Below are 17475 nucleotides of genomic sequence, written 5' to 3' on the forward strand. Positions count from 1 at the left end.
GCCAGAGTCGGACCGCTGGGGTGAGCGTTCAGGAGGAGGCGTCGAGACTGGAGACCTTGCAGCTGACCAGAGGGAGCCTGGAGCAGGGGCTGCAGCCATGCCTGCCGGCCATACATGTGCACCAGCTGCACCCACAGCCTCCGTGCCCAGGTGTGAGGCCAGCCACGCCACACGTCCCTCCTGCAGCAGCTTCAAAATATGCAGCAAAACTAACTGAACCAAGAGGACCATTTCCTGCAGACAGGCCGCCAGGTGCAGCTGCTCTGAGTCTCATGTTTTATAACTGAAACCTAGGTTTTCTTCTCCGACATCCTCCTTTTTTGGCCAAATCTTGTGGTGTTTTGCGGGGGAAAAAAACAAACCAAACAACAACAAAAACCAGAAATTTCCAATGCAGTTGAGTATTCTTTTTTAAATGTAGATTTTACAAACATATTTTTTTTTTCAGGGGTCCTTTTTGTGTCTGGCTTGCTGAGCGTAAAGTTGTTCTCTGGGCAGCACAGGCCCTCTGCCCCAAGGAGCCCTGGGCAGGCAGCCGTGCAACTGCAAGGGCAGGGATGAGCTGGACGTCCCTGAGCCCAGTCCCCATGTCACTGGTACAGTCTGCTTCGAGTTTATTTATATTTAACAAATTTGCGTGACATACTGAGAAAGTGTTCACAAGGACCAAAGGGCAGCATTTGAACATAGCAGGACTCCCCAGGTCACTTCCTGTGGCTTTGTCGTGTGGAAGACGCAGATGCTGCATCGAGTGTGGCCGCAGATGGCCGATTTTCCTGTGACGGCGCAGCCAGCGTTGTCGCCTGAGGGAGCTCTCCTGGCCGGGGCCGGATGCCAGTGAGGCCCTGCGACAAGGGCCGTGTAAATACCCCTGTGGGGGCCCAGAGCCCTTGCCAAAGCCCCTCTTCTCACCCCTTCACTTGGTGCCCATGTGCGCCAGGTCACAGCCCAGGAGTCAGCACACACAGTGGGACAACAGCAAGTGACAACACACGGGTCTCAGATTGTCCACTTTGAGAAAATAAAGCTCGTGAATGAAGTGTCATGGTGTCAGTAGTGTGTGCTCTCTGGGGACTGCTGGGTGTCCCTCTCTGCTCTCATCCCCATCCCTGTAAAACAAGCATTAGGAACACAAGAAGACAAAAAAAAGGCTGGCCAAGCTCACACTGCTGGGCCACTGGGTGGGCAGAGAAAGTAGTTCAGCCAGCTGTGTCCCACAGTAAGGCCAGCACCCAAGGGCTGCTGGCAGCGGCAGCTGGGCTGCAGGGCTGGGCCCAGGACCGCCTGTGTAGATAGCAGGCTTGTAAGTGTTCCAGGCACTGTGGGGCGGGGGACAAAGGGAGCCTCACCGAGAGCCAATGCCATGCTCACCATTTACACATGCCCCACTCAGCATCCCACTCCAGCAGCTGTAGGCACAGCCAGGAAACATGCCCTAGACCAAGGTCAGGGAGCCAGAAACCCTCCAGCGAGGGGCAGTGCTGCCTCAGACTCGCCTGCTGGCCAGCTCAGCCTAAACAAGGCAGTGCAGTGGCCATAGCCGTACTAGAGGTCAGGGAGTACAGCACAGCCCTGCAGCCTGCTGGTGGTCATGACTGTCCACAGAGCCCTCCAGGGGCACGTGTACGTGCACGCACACACACGTGATGTTCACACACAAACACCTGTACATGTGCACACATGCATACATACACATTCAAATAGTGCATATAGCCATGCATGTACATTTATACATTCATATACACATGCCAAATTCACATGTGCACATCTCAATACACTTGTGCACACAGACACTCATATACACATGTGTGTATGGTGTGTGTGTATACACATGCATGTGTTCACATGTGCATAGGCACAACCGTGTGCATGTGTGTACATATTAATGCATGTGTACATTTATGTGTTCATACACGTGTACACATTCACGTGCCCATACTAACACATGTGCATGTAAGCACTCGCACACATTCCTGTACGTGTATTCACGTGAGTATACATGCACTTACACATATACACATGTGCCTACACATGCATGCACACAATACATCTGTGTGTTCAGATACTTGTATGTTCACATTCACGTGTACTCATTCATTTGCATGCATGTTCACTCATTAGTACACATGTCCTTACACATTCATGTATAAGCACATACATATTCACATGTGCCCACAGTCATACACATGTGCACTTAATTTACCTAGGTGTGGATACATACACATACCATTATATCTGTGTAATTTACATGTGACCATAGGCATGTGTGTCCATGCATACATGCATTCACACCCTAGTACATGTGTGTGCATGTGTACATTCACTCAAGCACACATGCCCACACACTAGTACACATATGCACTTACACGTTCATGTTTGGCTATGCATATGTTCTGTTCACACAGGCCCATGTGCCCACACACTAATGCATCCCTGCACACTCTCTTGGGTGTCTGCATGCTTACATGCTTACACCTGTAAGCCCATGCATGCACTCGCACACTGCACCACCAGCCAGCTGGGTGGGGTGAGCTGCCCAGCCTCCCTGCAGCACCAGGCAGTGAAAGCCCAAGGAGCTTTCCATGTAGGAAGAGTAATGTGTGGTTTAGAATCTTGGAGACTTATTTTGCACTTTTCATGCCAACTGTGAAAACAGTCATTTCAGTGGTAGCATCTTCAAGCTCAGGAAAGTAGAGGGACATGCCTGCCTGCTGGCTCTGCTCAGGGATGGAGGGAAGTTGTGGGGAAGGGAAGCCTCCCCTTTGTCAGGCCCTGGCCCTGGCCACCATCCTTCAGCCATACCTCTCGTCCCTCCCCAGGAGTGGGTGGTGTATCTGCCCCTGAGGTGAGCGGGGGCCTAACCCATGCCCATCTGGGGCTATGGCACCTCATGGGGGGAGTGCTCATCTAGCTTCTCCAGAAGGACTCCTCTCAGCTCTGCTGCCTTCCAGCACCCAGAATTATCTCAAGCCAAGACAGCAGATCCTGGGGATCCCTACCCTTAAGAGAGCTAGAGGCCAACCCCTGAGCCCCCACAGGCCTGCTGCACGTTGCACCCCTCCCACTTCTGCATCTTCCTCATGCCCTGACCGTGCCTCTCTCCACACAGGGAGGGCATGGAGGGCCTCAAGGGGTGTCTAGAGAGTACCTGGGCAGGTCTGTATAGCTGGGTGCACAGCCTGGCCCCATGGATGCCACTTGCAGACACTCAGACACTAGGATGGACACTGGACAGACTTGTGGGCCCCCACTCTGCTGACCCTGACTCCCCAATCCCTACAAAACCATTCATGTCCTGTGCTTTGCGGCGAGTAGTCCCACCCCACTGCCCCTAAGCTGTGGGGTGTGGACCAGCTCATGAGGAAACCCCAGAGGCTGCCAGGTTCCCTGGCCTCCTGCCCAGTGGGAGGTGATGAGAAAAGGCTGAGTCAGAGTGTCTGAGCTAAGAACCATCTGGGTCAAAGCAGAGACACCCACCTGCCCCACCCCCATGAGTGGGCTCAGGGCTGGCCCTGTGGCCTCAGGCCCCTCCTGCCCCAGCAGGCCCACAAAACCACAGGAGTACAGGGGCCACCAAGCTGTCTGCTCAGTAACACCCAGGACCCAGATGGAGGACAACTTAGACAGGAGGGTGCCACCGTGAAGCATCGCCACAGTGAGGGCAGGGTACTAGCCAAGCTGTGCCCATGGGCCAGCCACAGCCGCTGCAGTCTGTGCACTGGGGCAAACGGGTGGCAGCAGGAGCAGGGTAGAGTGTCCAGCTGCACCTAAAGCCCCAGATACCAAACGAATGGCAGCAGCAGCAGTGAGGGGCATCCAGCTGCACCCCAAAGTCCCAGATACCATTACCAATCCCAGGATCTGAGCTTTATTCTCCAAAACGAGGCTCCCTGCAGGAGTAGTGAGGAGACCTGATGGGCATCTAGGCCACGCCCCTCGCCCAGCGGCACATAGGCCTTGCGGTCACCGGTCCTACCTCGCCCCCTGCTGGCCGTGCCGGGACTCGTGAGGCAAGGCCAACCTGGTCAAGAGACTGCCCTTCACAGATGGACGAACAACCCCAGGTCCAGGACCCAGGAAGTGCCAGTACATAATGAAAAGTAAGCTGTACCCGGGAAGCAGCCAGCCAGAGATCCTTCAATATCCAGCCGCATTGCCACATGCATGTCTTATGGCTGCCCCCACAGGAGGCCCTACAGATGACCTCTTTGAGGCTGCCCTGCTGGGACGTTTTGTGGGACAGAGGGGGCCCTCTGGTCCCCAGCCTCTCTTTGAGCAGTTGCACATCCCAGGACCCCAAATTCACCACCGAGCTTAGTCATGACAAGGCCAGGCAGAGCCACAGAGCAAATATGTACAGATGACAGATGGCCCATCCTGCGAAAGGTGGCATAGCCAAGTGTGCACACGTGCACTGGACATGGAGGGCGTCTCTGAGGGGGTACACTGTGCAGGGAGTTGGGGGAGCACAGCCAGGTGTGCACATGTGTGGTCCATTGGACGGGGAGGGAGAGAGGGTACTGTCTGAGACTTTACATCCTGCACCTGAGGTGGGGAGCAAAGCCCAGTGCAAAAAAAAATCATGTCCATATGAAACACTGTTGTACCAACAAACGAACAAAGCGAAAAGCCACTGAACTGCCAGAAATAGTACAGACCCCATGTTTTGTGAACAACAAGCCAAGAACAGTGAGCACCAGGGTAAATAGACCACTCCCTCTAATCTCTAAGAGGTGGGAGATGGCACGAGCCCAGGCCATTTCTCCAGACTCAGGGATATAAGGACAGCAAGTAGGACACGGCTACGGCCCACAGGCTGCTGCCAGGCCCCAGGCGGGGCAGGCTGGCAACAAGCCTGATGCTGCTGAAGCTTGAGCCACTGCTCCTGCACGTGGTGAGGACACCTGCCGGTCCCCTCCTGGGTAGAGCACGGCGGAAGTGATGATGGGGGCTCCATGGGGGAACACCAGGCAGCAAGGTTCTGTCTTCACAATAGTACAAGGCCCCACAGCAAAGTATGGGTGGTGGTGGCCTCAGCTGCCAAATCAAATCCATTTTCACCCAGGGCAACAGTTGGACAGTTTTAAGACACACAAAGCAACACATGCACATGCAGCCTGTATAGTATTATACAGGCAGTAAATAGAGTCAGCACAGAAGTTTTACCCCGTGGGCCCCTTGGAAGGGTTCTGTGGGGTATTTGGGCTGGAATTCTAACAGAAGTAGATCATGAGTCTACATGTCCAGGTTGGATCTGAACCACCGACCACTGAGTCAGCAGCTGAGCACAATCTTTACACCATGCAGGGACACCGCCTTCAGGACATGACCAGCACCACAGGTGGAGGGCGCTGGGAGGGGAGGTCCGTGGTGGGTGGACCTGCCTGTAACCAGGGTGAAATGCATCAGTGTGTGACTTCACAGCGGTGTGCCCGCAGCCCCCAGCTTCATGTCCACATGACTCAGTTTCACTGACTGACCATTTGGTCACAGCCATCTGGCAAGCCGCAGAGGAGGGCAATGGGGTTGGCTCCCACACCAGACAATGAGGGTGCAGTTCCAGCTGCTTGTCCAGTGAGGCCCCCAGAGACACACCTCAGACCTTCCCTCCTGCACCAGGTTCACCAAAGGAATTAGCTTGACAACCTTCTAAAAACTGTTTCCTAGCATCCAGCCTGGAGTTCTTGCTAAGACAGGAATCCCAGCACAGCTAATTCCCGGGCAGCATGCCAGCCCTCAATGGCTCGCCCACCATTTGGCTGCTCTGAGCCAAAGAGTGGCCACTGGCCTGAGGATCTGTGGCCTCAGAAAGAGCCCCCCAACTGGCATGTAGAGGAGCAGAGGCAGTCCAGCTGCCTGATTGCTGGCCTTTGGTATTCGTCTGGACATCAGGTGTCCCCTCCACAGCCCCACACCTTACCCTCTGGTCAGCTACTGGTAGCATTAGGGGACTAGTCAAGTGCCACCCCCAGGCTGTGGTCAGCAGGCACTTGTCCCCCTGGACTCCGTCTCTACTTGACATGTGTAGGCCCTCAGGTGGCCTGTTGCCCTTGTCCCCATTGGAGTCACTTCTCTATCCCCCAGACATGCGATCATGCCACCACATCACCACGTGAGACCCCAGTCACAACAAAGGACAGCTGAAGACGGAGCAGCAGGTGGCATGCCCACCCAGCCCTCGGGTCTGTCAGCCTACCTTTAGGCACCTGGGCCAGGCGCTGGTAGGCCAGGTGCAGGTTCACTCGGCACAGAGGCTGGGGGTCGTTGAGCAGGGGCGCCAGGGCCAAGATGATGTCATGCTTCAAGAAGCCATTCCTGGGGAGGACATGGTGAGGTCAGCGCCGGCACCACATACAGTCCACGCTAGGGGCCAGCACTTCCCGCCCTGGCCCTCATGGCAGGGACCACCTGGTGTCAGAGGAGAGGGCTGTCTGTGATGCTGAATGGGAGCCACCGAGGATGACTAGAAAGAAGGGCCTGGCGACCTGTGCCGTAAAGCCCTATGGATCTTCAACTATGAGATACCATCTCATCCCAGTCAGAATAGCAAAATGTAACAGAAGGGCAAACATCAAATTCTGGCGAGGTTGTGGAGAAACTGGAACCCTTTTTCACTGTTGGTGGGAGTGTAAAATGGTGCAACCACTATGGAAGGCTGTTTGGCGCTTTCTCAAAAAGTTGCAAATAGAAATACTATTTGACCCAGCAATTCCACTACTGGGAATTTACCACACAGAGACCATAACCACCACCCAAACAGAAATATGTTCACCCATATTTATCGCGGCTTTGTTCACAATAGGAAAGAGCTGGAAACAACCCAAGTGCCCATCAACAAACGAATGGATAGAGAAGCTGTGGTATATTCACACAATGGAATATTACGCTGCATTGAAAAACAAGGAACTCATGCAATATTATTCAAAATGGGTGACCCTGGAGGACATTATGCTAAGTGAAATATCTCAGTCACAAAAGGGGAAATATTGCATAGGGCCACTGTTGTAAAATGGGACTGACATTGGGGTTGAGGGAAGACAGAGAAGGAGGGGATGAATGATGTATACAGCATTGAAACAGATGAGGGAGAGAATTGTTTAAAAGGGATATATGGTTGGGTATTATTATCATGACAGGAGTCCAGAATGAAAGCTGCACAGTGGAGTGGACTTGGGGGGAGGGATTGCATAACAATGAAAGAGATTTACTTTTCAAGGAAAAGAGTTAACTGGGGGGATGGGGGTGAGCAGGGAGAAAAGTGCAACAATGAGTCTCTGTAAACTTTCATTAAAATTAATTAAAAAAATAAAGGAAATAAAACCTTATGGATCTGCAGCTGATGCCAGTGAAGGCGCAGGACCAGGCGGCCTGCTCCCTCATGTGTGGTGTCCTGATAGGTCAGCAAGGGGACAACACCCCAACACAACCAACTCCACACATCAAGCGGGAACTAGGAGCTGAGCTGAGGCTGAGACCTCACTGACTGGCGCCCACGGCACCCCTAACTCCACACAAGGAAACGAAAGCCACCTTCGTTTCACGGATGGTACTTGGGGAAGAGGTCAGGGATGGCCAGCAGGTGACAGCCCTGTACAGCTGTGACAGTACCGTGGCCAGGCTCAGTCTGGGGCCTCACTTTGACCCTCTAGGCCTCAGCTGCATCATTTGTAAAATTGTCCTGGCCCTACTGAGCCTGCGGCCCTGGCCTGCCACCCCCACCCACGGGGCAGGGACCGCTGCAGGTGCCAACACATCTCCTGCCTGCAGTCTGCACCTTCTCTTCTCACTGGCAAATGAGCTCACCAGCACACAGGCTTGTTCAAACCTCTATGTGTCGTCATAACTGCGTGGTAATGTTCACTGCCCCCAATTTGCCCCAGCTCGTGGGACGACCTCATGAACAAAACTGAACCTTTGGGGCTCATGAAGTTTTCACAGCTAACATCTGGAAGTAGTCTTCCCGCACCAGGTGAGAAAGCAATAAAAAAGCCTAATCACTCTTTAGAGAGCTCTGGTGGCCTAGTGGTAAGAAGGTGCCCTCCAATCCCAAAGGCATGTAGTTCTAATCCACCAGCTGCTAGTAGGGGGAAGAAGACATGGGCAGTCTCCTCCCGTGTGATTTACAGTCTTTGAAACTTGCTGGAGGGTCAGCTATCGGCCGGCTCTGACTCAACAGCACATGTACACATGTATTTCTTTATTAATATTTTAAAAAAGAAGAGTGTCCTTTTAGTCTAGAAAGACAATTCTGAAGAAAAGTGATCAAGTATAAACCCTTGGTTGCCATTTACCTGCTCCCTGCAGTCTACAGCTGAGCATGACGTCACGTCCTCCCACTAGCATATCAGACCTCTCGCCTTGTACCGAGGACAACCTTATCAAGGAAGGAGATGGGGAAGTCTAACTGTTTTAAACTTTAACTGGATTTCTGCTAGGTCTGCTCTGAATCACTTCCTTCTTATTTAAAAATTTTTATTTTACACTGGTTTGCCTACAAAGTTCATAAACAAGGGGCTTCACACTATTCTTCATTCATATCGTGTTTCATACAATCATTCCCATTTATTATGTTTTATAAAATTAATCAACATTGGACTATGCCCACCATTACCCTGTCTTTTCAGGTCCCTGCCAGATAGTTCCCATTTCCTTTACTCCTGCCCTCCACCCACCAAAGCAAATGAATGAATTGAGAAATCGTGGTATGCTATGCAGCACTCGGGGGCAATGATTTTGAAAAATATTACATAACTTGGGAGGACTGGAGAGCATTATACTGAGTAAACAAACTCAGCTTTATAAGGACAAATACTGCATAAGACCATCATTGTAAAAATAGAAGGATAATGCGGGGGGACTGTGTACCAATGAGGGAGTTTTTCTCTTGCTTTTCAAGGAGAGGAGCTAACGGGGGGTGGGGGGGCAGGGAAAAGGGTGCAACAATGAATGAATGGAATTCCAAAATCTCTGTAGATGTTCATTGAAATGAAAAATAAATTAATTAATTTAATAAAAAAAATAGAAGGATAACTAGTAAAACATACATGGGTCTCCAAAGGGGAGGAAGGGATAGAACGGGGGGGGGGGAGTCACAGAGCTGCACAACTGGAATTGTTTTCTTATTTCCCTGTCTCCTTGCCCTCTTTGCATGATGAGCTGAAATATTGTCCCTTGAGATTGTTCAGATCAGGAAAGCCAGCATTCAGCTGATGTAGACTTCCAAGACTCAGAAAGACACCTGAAGGAGCAGCTGGGCACCGCCAGGTGTGTTCCCTTTTAACAACCTCTAACTCTGCTAAGAAACTTCATGTGCCAGAGAGGGGTTCCTGCGTGACCCAGAAAGCAGCCATCCTGAAAGGACGTGTTCTGTGAGGACCAAGCACCTCGCTGGGAGATGGCCATTTTAAAACCACACACTGTTTCCGAAATGTCCCAAGTTCAAATATACTCGGCGCCGCCTCAGTCACCTGAGCACACTCCCCACAACAACTGATAGCCAACACAGAGAACCGTGGGAATCCCAGCACACTCTCCAAACCAGCCAATGAGCTTCCCTAGAAAGCTGGGAGTAGACACTGCGTTTGACCGGCTGTGACAACCTGACACATATACCGTGCTTTACTGGAGCATTACCACCAGCAGAGTCAGGAACACCACGGATGAGCATGGTGGAAATCACTAAAGCATGTTCAGAATTTATGGAATTCTGCACAGATGGGTGAATCTAGAGCAAATTACGCTCAGCAACCTAAATCAGTCACAAAAGGACACAAGACCATTGCTACAGGACGTAAGGCAAGGCTTACACTCAGGGAGCCACCTTGGGTAGTTACCAGGGATGGTGAGGGAGGGAAAGGAGAGGATAGAGTAATAAACAGATGATCAGTTGGGTGAGGGAGTATACAACAAGAGGGTGATTGTTGTTCGGTGCCATCAAGTGGACAACAACTCACAGCGACCCTATGAACAACAGATCATAACCCTGTCCCATCCTGTGCCTTCCTCGTCATCTCCATTGTTACCGTCACTGTGACATCGTTTTGTTGAAGCAACATGCCAAAGTGTGTGTGAGATGAACCTTCATCATCTTTGCCTTCAAGGAGCACGCTGACTGCATTTCCTCCAAGGCATACCTGTTTGTTCTTTGGGATATTCAGTGCTCTTCTCCAACACCACAGCTCAAAGGCATCAAATCTTTTTCTATCATCCTTATTCACTGTCCAGGTCTCAGATACATAGCAAGTGACTGAAAAGACCATGGCCTGAATCAGGTAGACCCTATTCTTTAAACTGACAGTATTGCTCTTTAGTAACTTGGAGAAGTCTCTGAGTGCAGACTTCTCCAATGCATTATGTCTCCTGATCTCCTGACTGATGATACCAACGGTGTTGAGTGTGATCCAAATAATATTAACTCATAGACAACATCAATCTTTTCTCTATCTATCATGATGTTGCTTATTGGTCCAGTGGTAAGGATTTTGGTCTTCTTAAAGTTGAGATGCAATCCACATTGAAAACTGCAGTCTTTGATCTTCTGCAGCAAGCGTTTCAAGTCCTCCTCACTTTGAGCTATGAAGGTTCTGTCATCTGTATGTTGCAGGCTGTTGATGAGTCCTCCTCCAATCCTGTTGTCACATTCTTCTTCATGGAGTGCAGCTTCCTGAATGATTTGCTCAGCATACAGACTGAATAGGAATGGAGAAAGAATACAACCCTGGCACACACCTTTTCTGATTTTAAACCACGCCGTATTCCATTTCCCTGCTCAGACAACAGCTTGGTCTAGATATAGGTTTCACATGAGCTTAAGTTCTGGGATTCCTATTTTTCTCAGTGTTAATCGTAATTTGTTATCCACACAGTCAAATGTCTTTGCTTAGTCAATAAACCACAAACAGACATTCCTCTGTTATTCTTTGCTTTCAGCTAGGATCCATCTGACATCAGCAATGATGTCCCTTGTGTTGCAGCCTCTTCTAAACCCAGCTTGAACTTCTGACAGTTCTTCCTCAGTGTATACTTTCTAGCCATTTGGACGTTCTAACAGTAACATTTTGCTTACTTGAGATATTAATTATATTGTTCAATAATTTCTGCATTCTGGTGAATCACTGTTATTGGGAATAGGAGCAAATATGGATCTCTTCCAGTCAGCCGGCCACTTAAGTAGTGTCTTCCAGATTTCCTGACATAAACTGGCGAGCATGCCTAGGGCTGCATCTGTTAGTTCAAACACATCAGTTGTTGTCTTATTGATTCCTGGGGCCTTACTTTGTGCCAATGCCTTCAGTGCAGCTTGAACTTCTTCCTTTGTTACCATTGGCTCTTGTTCATGGGGTACTTCCTGAAAATTTTCAGTGTCAACAAATTATTTTTGATACAGTGACTCTGTATATTTCTGCCATCTTCTTTTGATGCTTCCCGGATCATTCAGGAAGGATGCTGTTTTACCCATAGCATCTCTCAGTATTTCAATTCAAGGCTTGAATTTGTTTTTCAGTTCTATTAACTTCAGAAATGCTGAGCAAATTCTTCCCTTTTTATTCTCCAGCTCCAGTTCTTCATACATCCTGTTATAATACTTTGTTTTTGTCTTCTCAAGTTGCCCTTTGAAATCTACTTTTCATCTCTTTTACTTCTGCACTTCTTTCCTGTATTTTGGCTTCTCGACACTCTAGTGCCATTTTCAGAGTCTCTTCTGACATCCATTTTGGTCTTCCTCCTCTGTCTTTGTAAGAACCTTTTGCTCTCAAAAATCCTCAATTTCTTCATCTTTGATTTTAGAAGTTGATGCATATATTTGAATAATGGTTGTATTAACTGGTCTTTATATGCGAAAGGCTATCCTATGTGATAGTATCCTATCATTCACAGCGTTGTACCTTGGGATGGATCTGAAACTGAATGCACCACCATTCTTCTTCCTTAATTTGTCAATCCTGGCATAGTTGATCACATAATCTACCATCTCATGCTGCATCCAGATAAGCTGAAAAGGCTGCAACACAAAATTGAAACCTTGACTAGGAAGAACAAGAGAGCACAAAACTGTAACCAGGGCAGTAAGACCACCTTGAACAGCTGTCCACAAGGCATAAGAACCCAGGAGCATGGTGTCCACACAGTTGAAAAGGTCTGTCTTCCCCTTGTTCCCTGTACCCCCACTACTCACCAGGCTGTGGGCTGTATTCCCCCCTCCATCCTAACTCCTCTCCCACCTCACTCCACCCTGCCCATAGCTACATTGGGCCCTGCATCCTGTGTCTGGAGCCAGAGACTCAGATCTGTGCACTCTGCCCCTCCTGGCTGCACTCAGTGCCCAGAGTCAAGGGGTCACCTCCTCTGACTGGGATGCACCCATCCCTCTTTAGCCAGGGAGCCTAGCCTGGGCTCCTATGTGGTCAGTGGCAGCTCTGACCCACACTGAACCTCTTAGTACCCTGAACACACCCTTCCCTTAGCATGGAAGTTTGTTTTGTGATATATGTACGCTTGCTTAGTTTATGGTTTGCTTGGAGAGGAACGTCATGCTTGGGAGGGTGGAGGGACAGTGCAGGAGAGGAAGACCCTCCATGAGATGGATTGATTCAGTCACTGGGGGAATGGGGATAGGTGTGTCGAAGTCAATAAGATTGGCAAGGGATAGAGCAGGGTTTAGGGCTGCTGTACATAGGGCTGCTATGAGTCACAGGCGACTCGACAGCACATTAACAACAACAACAATGGCACACAGCACCCAACACGGCCCCTGGTGGTAATATGCACACCTGCACAGCATAGTTCATGGTGGCAACAAGCACACCAGCCTGGCACACAGCACGGCCCGTGGTGGTAATGTATACACCATCACAGCTACAGCCCAGCCCAGTCGCAGATGACCCGATAGCACATAACAACAACAGCAGCACTTAGCACAGCACGTAGCTGTCAGTTTGCTGTAACTGGGGTGAAGGGGAAGTGGTTTGCATGTTGCTGATATTTTACAGTGAGTGAGTGTGTGTATACTTGCGGTTTGTACTTTCTCTTTTGAGTACACCACTTGACATGCTTGGGCAGGTGGAAATTCAGCACAGAAGAGGAAGCCCCTCAGCAAGATGGATTAACACGGTTACTGCAATAGCAGGTTCAAGTGTATCGGAGATGCTTAGGTGGGCACAGCACAGGGCGAGTCTTAGATCTATTGTTGACAATGTCACTATGAGCCGTCGTTGACTCGACTGCACGTAACAACAATTTGTTATTTGCTGTACTGGAGTGAATTGCAGGCTGCTGCAATGCTGAAAGCCATACCACCAGTACTTCAAATACCAGCAGGGTCACCCATGGAAGACAGGTTTCAACAGATCTGACAGACAGACAGACAAAGCAGCAGGGTTGGCCGTCTACTTCTGAAATAACAGCCTTTGGAAACTTTGTGAATAGCAGAAAAACATTGTTAGATATAGTACTGAGAGTAGAGACCCTCAGACTGGAAGGCATGAAGAAATTAGGAGGAACAGCTGCGCATTCATAACCTGAAGGTGGAATGTACAAAGTGTGAATCTAGGAAAAATTGGAAGTTGTTAGGAATGAAATGGAACTCATAAAAATCAACGTACTAGACATTAGTGAGCAGAGATGGACTGGAAAGGGCTACTCTGAATCAGACAACCTATAATTAAGGGATGATTGTTATTGTTGTACTATGATGTCAAGTTGGAACCAACTCATAGCTGACTCTCCAGTGGATTTTCAGAGGCAGTTAAATGCATGGAAGGAGACAATTATTTAGCTATATTAATCATCTGTGATTAATGTTGTTTGTTGTTGTTGTTGTTCTGTGCCGTTGAGTCACTTGCGACTCATAGTGACCCTATGTACAACAGCCCTAAACTCTGCTCTGTCCTGTGCCAATCGCACTGTCTCTGACACATCCATCCTGATTACCCCAGTCACTGAATCAATCCATCTCATAGAGGGCCTTCCCCTCCTGCGCTGTCCCTCCACCCTCCCAAGCATGATGTCCCTCTCCAAGGACCGGTCTCTCCTTACAACATGTCCAAAGTATGTTAAACAGAGCCTCAGAATCCTTGCCTCCAAGGAGCCACCCGGTTTAACCCTTTCCAGGATGAATCTGTTTGTTTTCCTAGCAGTCCATGGTATCCTCAACACTCTTCTACTAAAACAAAATGTATATGAATGATTGAATGAAAAAAAAATCAATACAATTTGTAAACTTTCACTCAAATTAAAAAAGAAGTAACTGTTCTGAGGCACAGAGCCCTCTCAGGCCCTATAGAGGACCCCAAATTCCCACATGGAGGCCAGCAACCAACAATGTACTCCCAGGATCGTGGCCCGCTGCCCGAGGAGGGTGTGGACCCCGCTGACCCCTGAGATAGACCCACCTGCCCACGTTATGGGTGGCCATGATGTTGAGCACCTCAGTGGTCTTGATCCGCACCATGTCATCTCTGTCCTTCAGTAGAGCCTTCAAGCTCTCCAAGCAGCCTGGGGCAGAGAAGTCCATCAGCACCTGCCTGGGAGCTCCACACCTCAAGCGGGCTGCGGGGAGAACCTAGAGTGTCCAGAGCCGCCCAGGCCATGCCAAGCAGACCCCGGAGGGAACACAGTCCTGAGGTAACAGTGAGACACCCCTCATCAGGCAGACCTCAGAGAGAACAAACTCCTGGAGTAACAGTGAGAACCTCCCTTCAGTCAGACTCCAGAGGGAACATATGGGGGTCCTGGGTTAACAGTGAGACTCCCCACAGGCAAACCCCACAGGAAGCATGGGGACCCTGGAGTAACCGTGAAACCCCCATCAGGTAAACCCCAGGGGGAACAAATGGGGGAACTAGGGTAACAGTGAGACTCCTCATCTGGCAGACTCCACAGGAAAGATATGGGGCCCTAGGTTAACAGTGAGACCCTCGCATCAGGCAGACCCCAGAGGGAGCACACTAGGGTCCTGGGGTAACAGTGAGACCCCCATCAGGCAGACCCCAGAGGGAACACACCCCTGGGGTAATAGTGAGACCCCCCATCAGGCAGACCCCATCAGAGGGAAGATACTCCTGGAGTAACAGGGAGACATCCCCCAATCTGTTAGACCCCAGAGGAAGCACAAAGTGCCCTGTTTTAACAGTGAGACCCCCATTAGGAAGATCCCCCTGTTGTAACTGTGAGACCCCCACCAGGCAGACCCCATAAGGAACACATGGGGGGCTCTGTGGTAACAGTGAGACACACAACCCACCATAAGGCAGACCCTAAAGGGAGTACCAGGTGCCCTCTGGTAACAGCATGACATCTACACGGGAGGGCTGAGGTCTCACTGCAGCTCCCCACCTGAGTCAGGCACTCAGCGCTGTAGGCTGATGAAGTCCTGCCCCGTGCTACGGAAATGTCACATTGGCGATGTCCGTCAATCACAGAAGCCCAGGTCTCCCGTCAACACATGGAGTGGAATGTCTAGACCAGGCAGATGCACAAGTCCAGAGGGGCTGATGGTCCCCGGGGGGCTGACAGAGAGGAGGAGCATGGCCTGGGAAGCAGGCAGGGCCTGTGTGGGGATGGGAATGTCAGATGCTGGGGTGAGTGTCCAGCATGAAGGAGGGAACCCGTGTCACTGAACTGTACACAGGAAACATTGCATGGACAGCAACAAATCCCGCTTTATTCACTTATCTGGAAACCCTGGGCTCACAGGCCTTCCCAGAGTCTGGGTTTTATTTGTCACTAAGGATGTGCACTCCCTCCTATATGACTTTGCAGACAAGCTAACAGGCAGTGTGCCCCTCATCAGCTCATGGGCATCTCCTCCAGTGTGATTTACAGCCTCTGAAAACCCACTGGAGGGTCCACTATGGGTTGGTTTTGACTTCACAGCACCTAACAACTCACTGCTGAGCGAGGGGAGCTCTGCACCTGCTTGCTGCGTGCTAAGAAGCTGTGCTGCAATTTCAAAGGTACACGGTTCAAATTCACCAGCTGCTCTGAGGAAAAAAGATAGGTAATCTCCTCCCATGATATTTACACCCTCTGAAACCCTCTGGAGGGTCAGCTTTGGGTCGGTTCCAATTCCATGGCACATACAACACTTACTGTAGAAGAATCACTAGTACCTGAGGCTCCCCCTGGACCCTGTCTTCTCCCAGGGAAGACTGGTGTGGGCCTGGGGGTCCAGGCAATGGTGCCAGGGGCCTCCACCTCCCTGTGGTGACAAGATGCAAGCGGCAAGGGCCTGGCTTCAGCAGGACTCTGCTTCAGGGAAACACCGTGGGCACAGCAGACAGGCGCACTATGGCTCGGGGGGGCAGTGCCCAGGCAAGGAGGGCCATCCAGCTGCCCTGCCACACTGGGGCCTCACCAGTGTCAATGGCCACGTAGACATGCTCAGGGTCGTGCACAAGGTCACACAGAGCCATGAGGGCCTTCTGCCTGGTCTTCAGGTCCTCCGACTGCAGCTCCTCGTTCAGCTTGGGTAGGGCCCGACAGCCATAGGCAATGGCAGCCTGGGCAGGGTTGATGTTGGGGGGCAGGTACGTGGAGATCCGGGTGTGAGCCATCCCTCCACGCTGGGAGAAGGTGCTTGTGGGCTTGCAAACTGAAGCTCCGTGGAAGTCACTAAATAAAGAGCAACAGTGACAGACCACCATCATCCCCAGCACTGTGCTTTCGAAGCCTCTTCTCATTTGATCTCAAAATAATCTGGGTGTGCTGATGGGCAGGCATGCCCACTCGACTTTACAGCTGGGCAGACAGAGGTGGATAGTGGTTCAGCTAGGACTGCAGTGCAGGCTGAGGAGACCCCCGTTGATGCCCCTAACATAGACTTCCCACTTTGGGTCATAAGCGCTGAAAGGAACAAGGCAAAGCCAGCGCACTCAGACGGTCACTACCTGCGCCATCAGCCCCAGGGCAGCAGCACCTGCAGCATCTGAGCTTGCTGCACTAGCTGGGGAGGAGGGTTGGCATTATCTCTATCTTTCAGATGGTGACGCTGGGGCTCTGCAAAGCATCCCTCAGCATGAGAGCCAGCGCCAGGGGCCAGGCCTGTCACTCATCCCTAGGGCCTCAGAGGGCTGCAGCCAACCACAGGAAGAAATGCTTTCCCCCCTCCACCTAAAGCAAGGGGCCCCTGGCAGTGTGAACGGTGGATGCACTCAGCTGATAACCCCAAAACTGGAGGTTCAAGACTACCCTGGATTTCCCACTACGAGGCCAAAGCCGTGGGGGTCAGGGGCGACCCCGGAGCCCATAGGCTTGGTTTAAACTGAAGCTATGAGTCAGGCATTGGCAGGTCGCTTCCTCTCCTCTTTCTTCGTGGTGATGCTAGCTGACCCATGGGCCTGGCACACTAGGCAGGAGTGGCAAGTCTGTGGTCAGAGCCAACTCAGCTCCATCTGAGGAGAGGGCAGGCATCCAGTGACCACGAAGGAGAGGAGCCAGGCCTAGGTAGGGGTGGGGAAAGAGTGGGGGGACGGCGGG

The 17475-nt window shown here is 50.9% G+C and overlaps 1 protein-coding gene across 1 annotated transcript in view; it reads right to left on the minus strand.

The window, feature by feature from the left end:
• Positions 1-16553, minus strand: part of RTDR1 (rhabdoid tumor deletion region gene 1) — a 66327-nt gene extending 49774 nt beyond the window's left edge. The window contains exons 1-3 of the mRNA XM_006901407.1: positions 16355-16553; positions 14391-14493; positions 6197-6315 (exon numbers count right to left, since the gene is read on the minus strand). Coding sequence (XP_006901469.1) covers positions 6197-6315; positions 14391-14493; positions 16355-16553 — 421 coding nt within the window. The remainder of the gene's footprint in view (positions 1-6196; positions 6316-14390; positions 14494-16354) is intronic.
• Between the last annotated feature and the right edge of the window lie 922 nt (positions 16554-17475).

The sequence above is a fragment of the Elephantulus edwardii genome, unplaced genomic scaffold, assembly GCF_000299155.1.
Source record: "Elephantulus edwardii isolate Elephantulus edwardi_28Jun2011 unplaced genomic scaffold, EleEdw1.0 scaffold00325, whole genome shotgun sequence".
NCBI classification, from domain to species: Eukaryota; Metazoa; Chordata; class Mammalia; order Macroscelidea; family Macroscelididae; genus Elephantulus; species Elephantulus edwardii.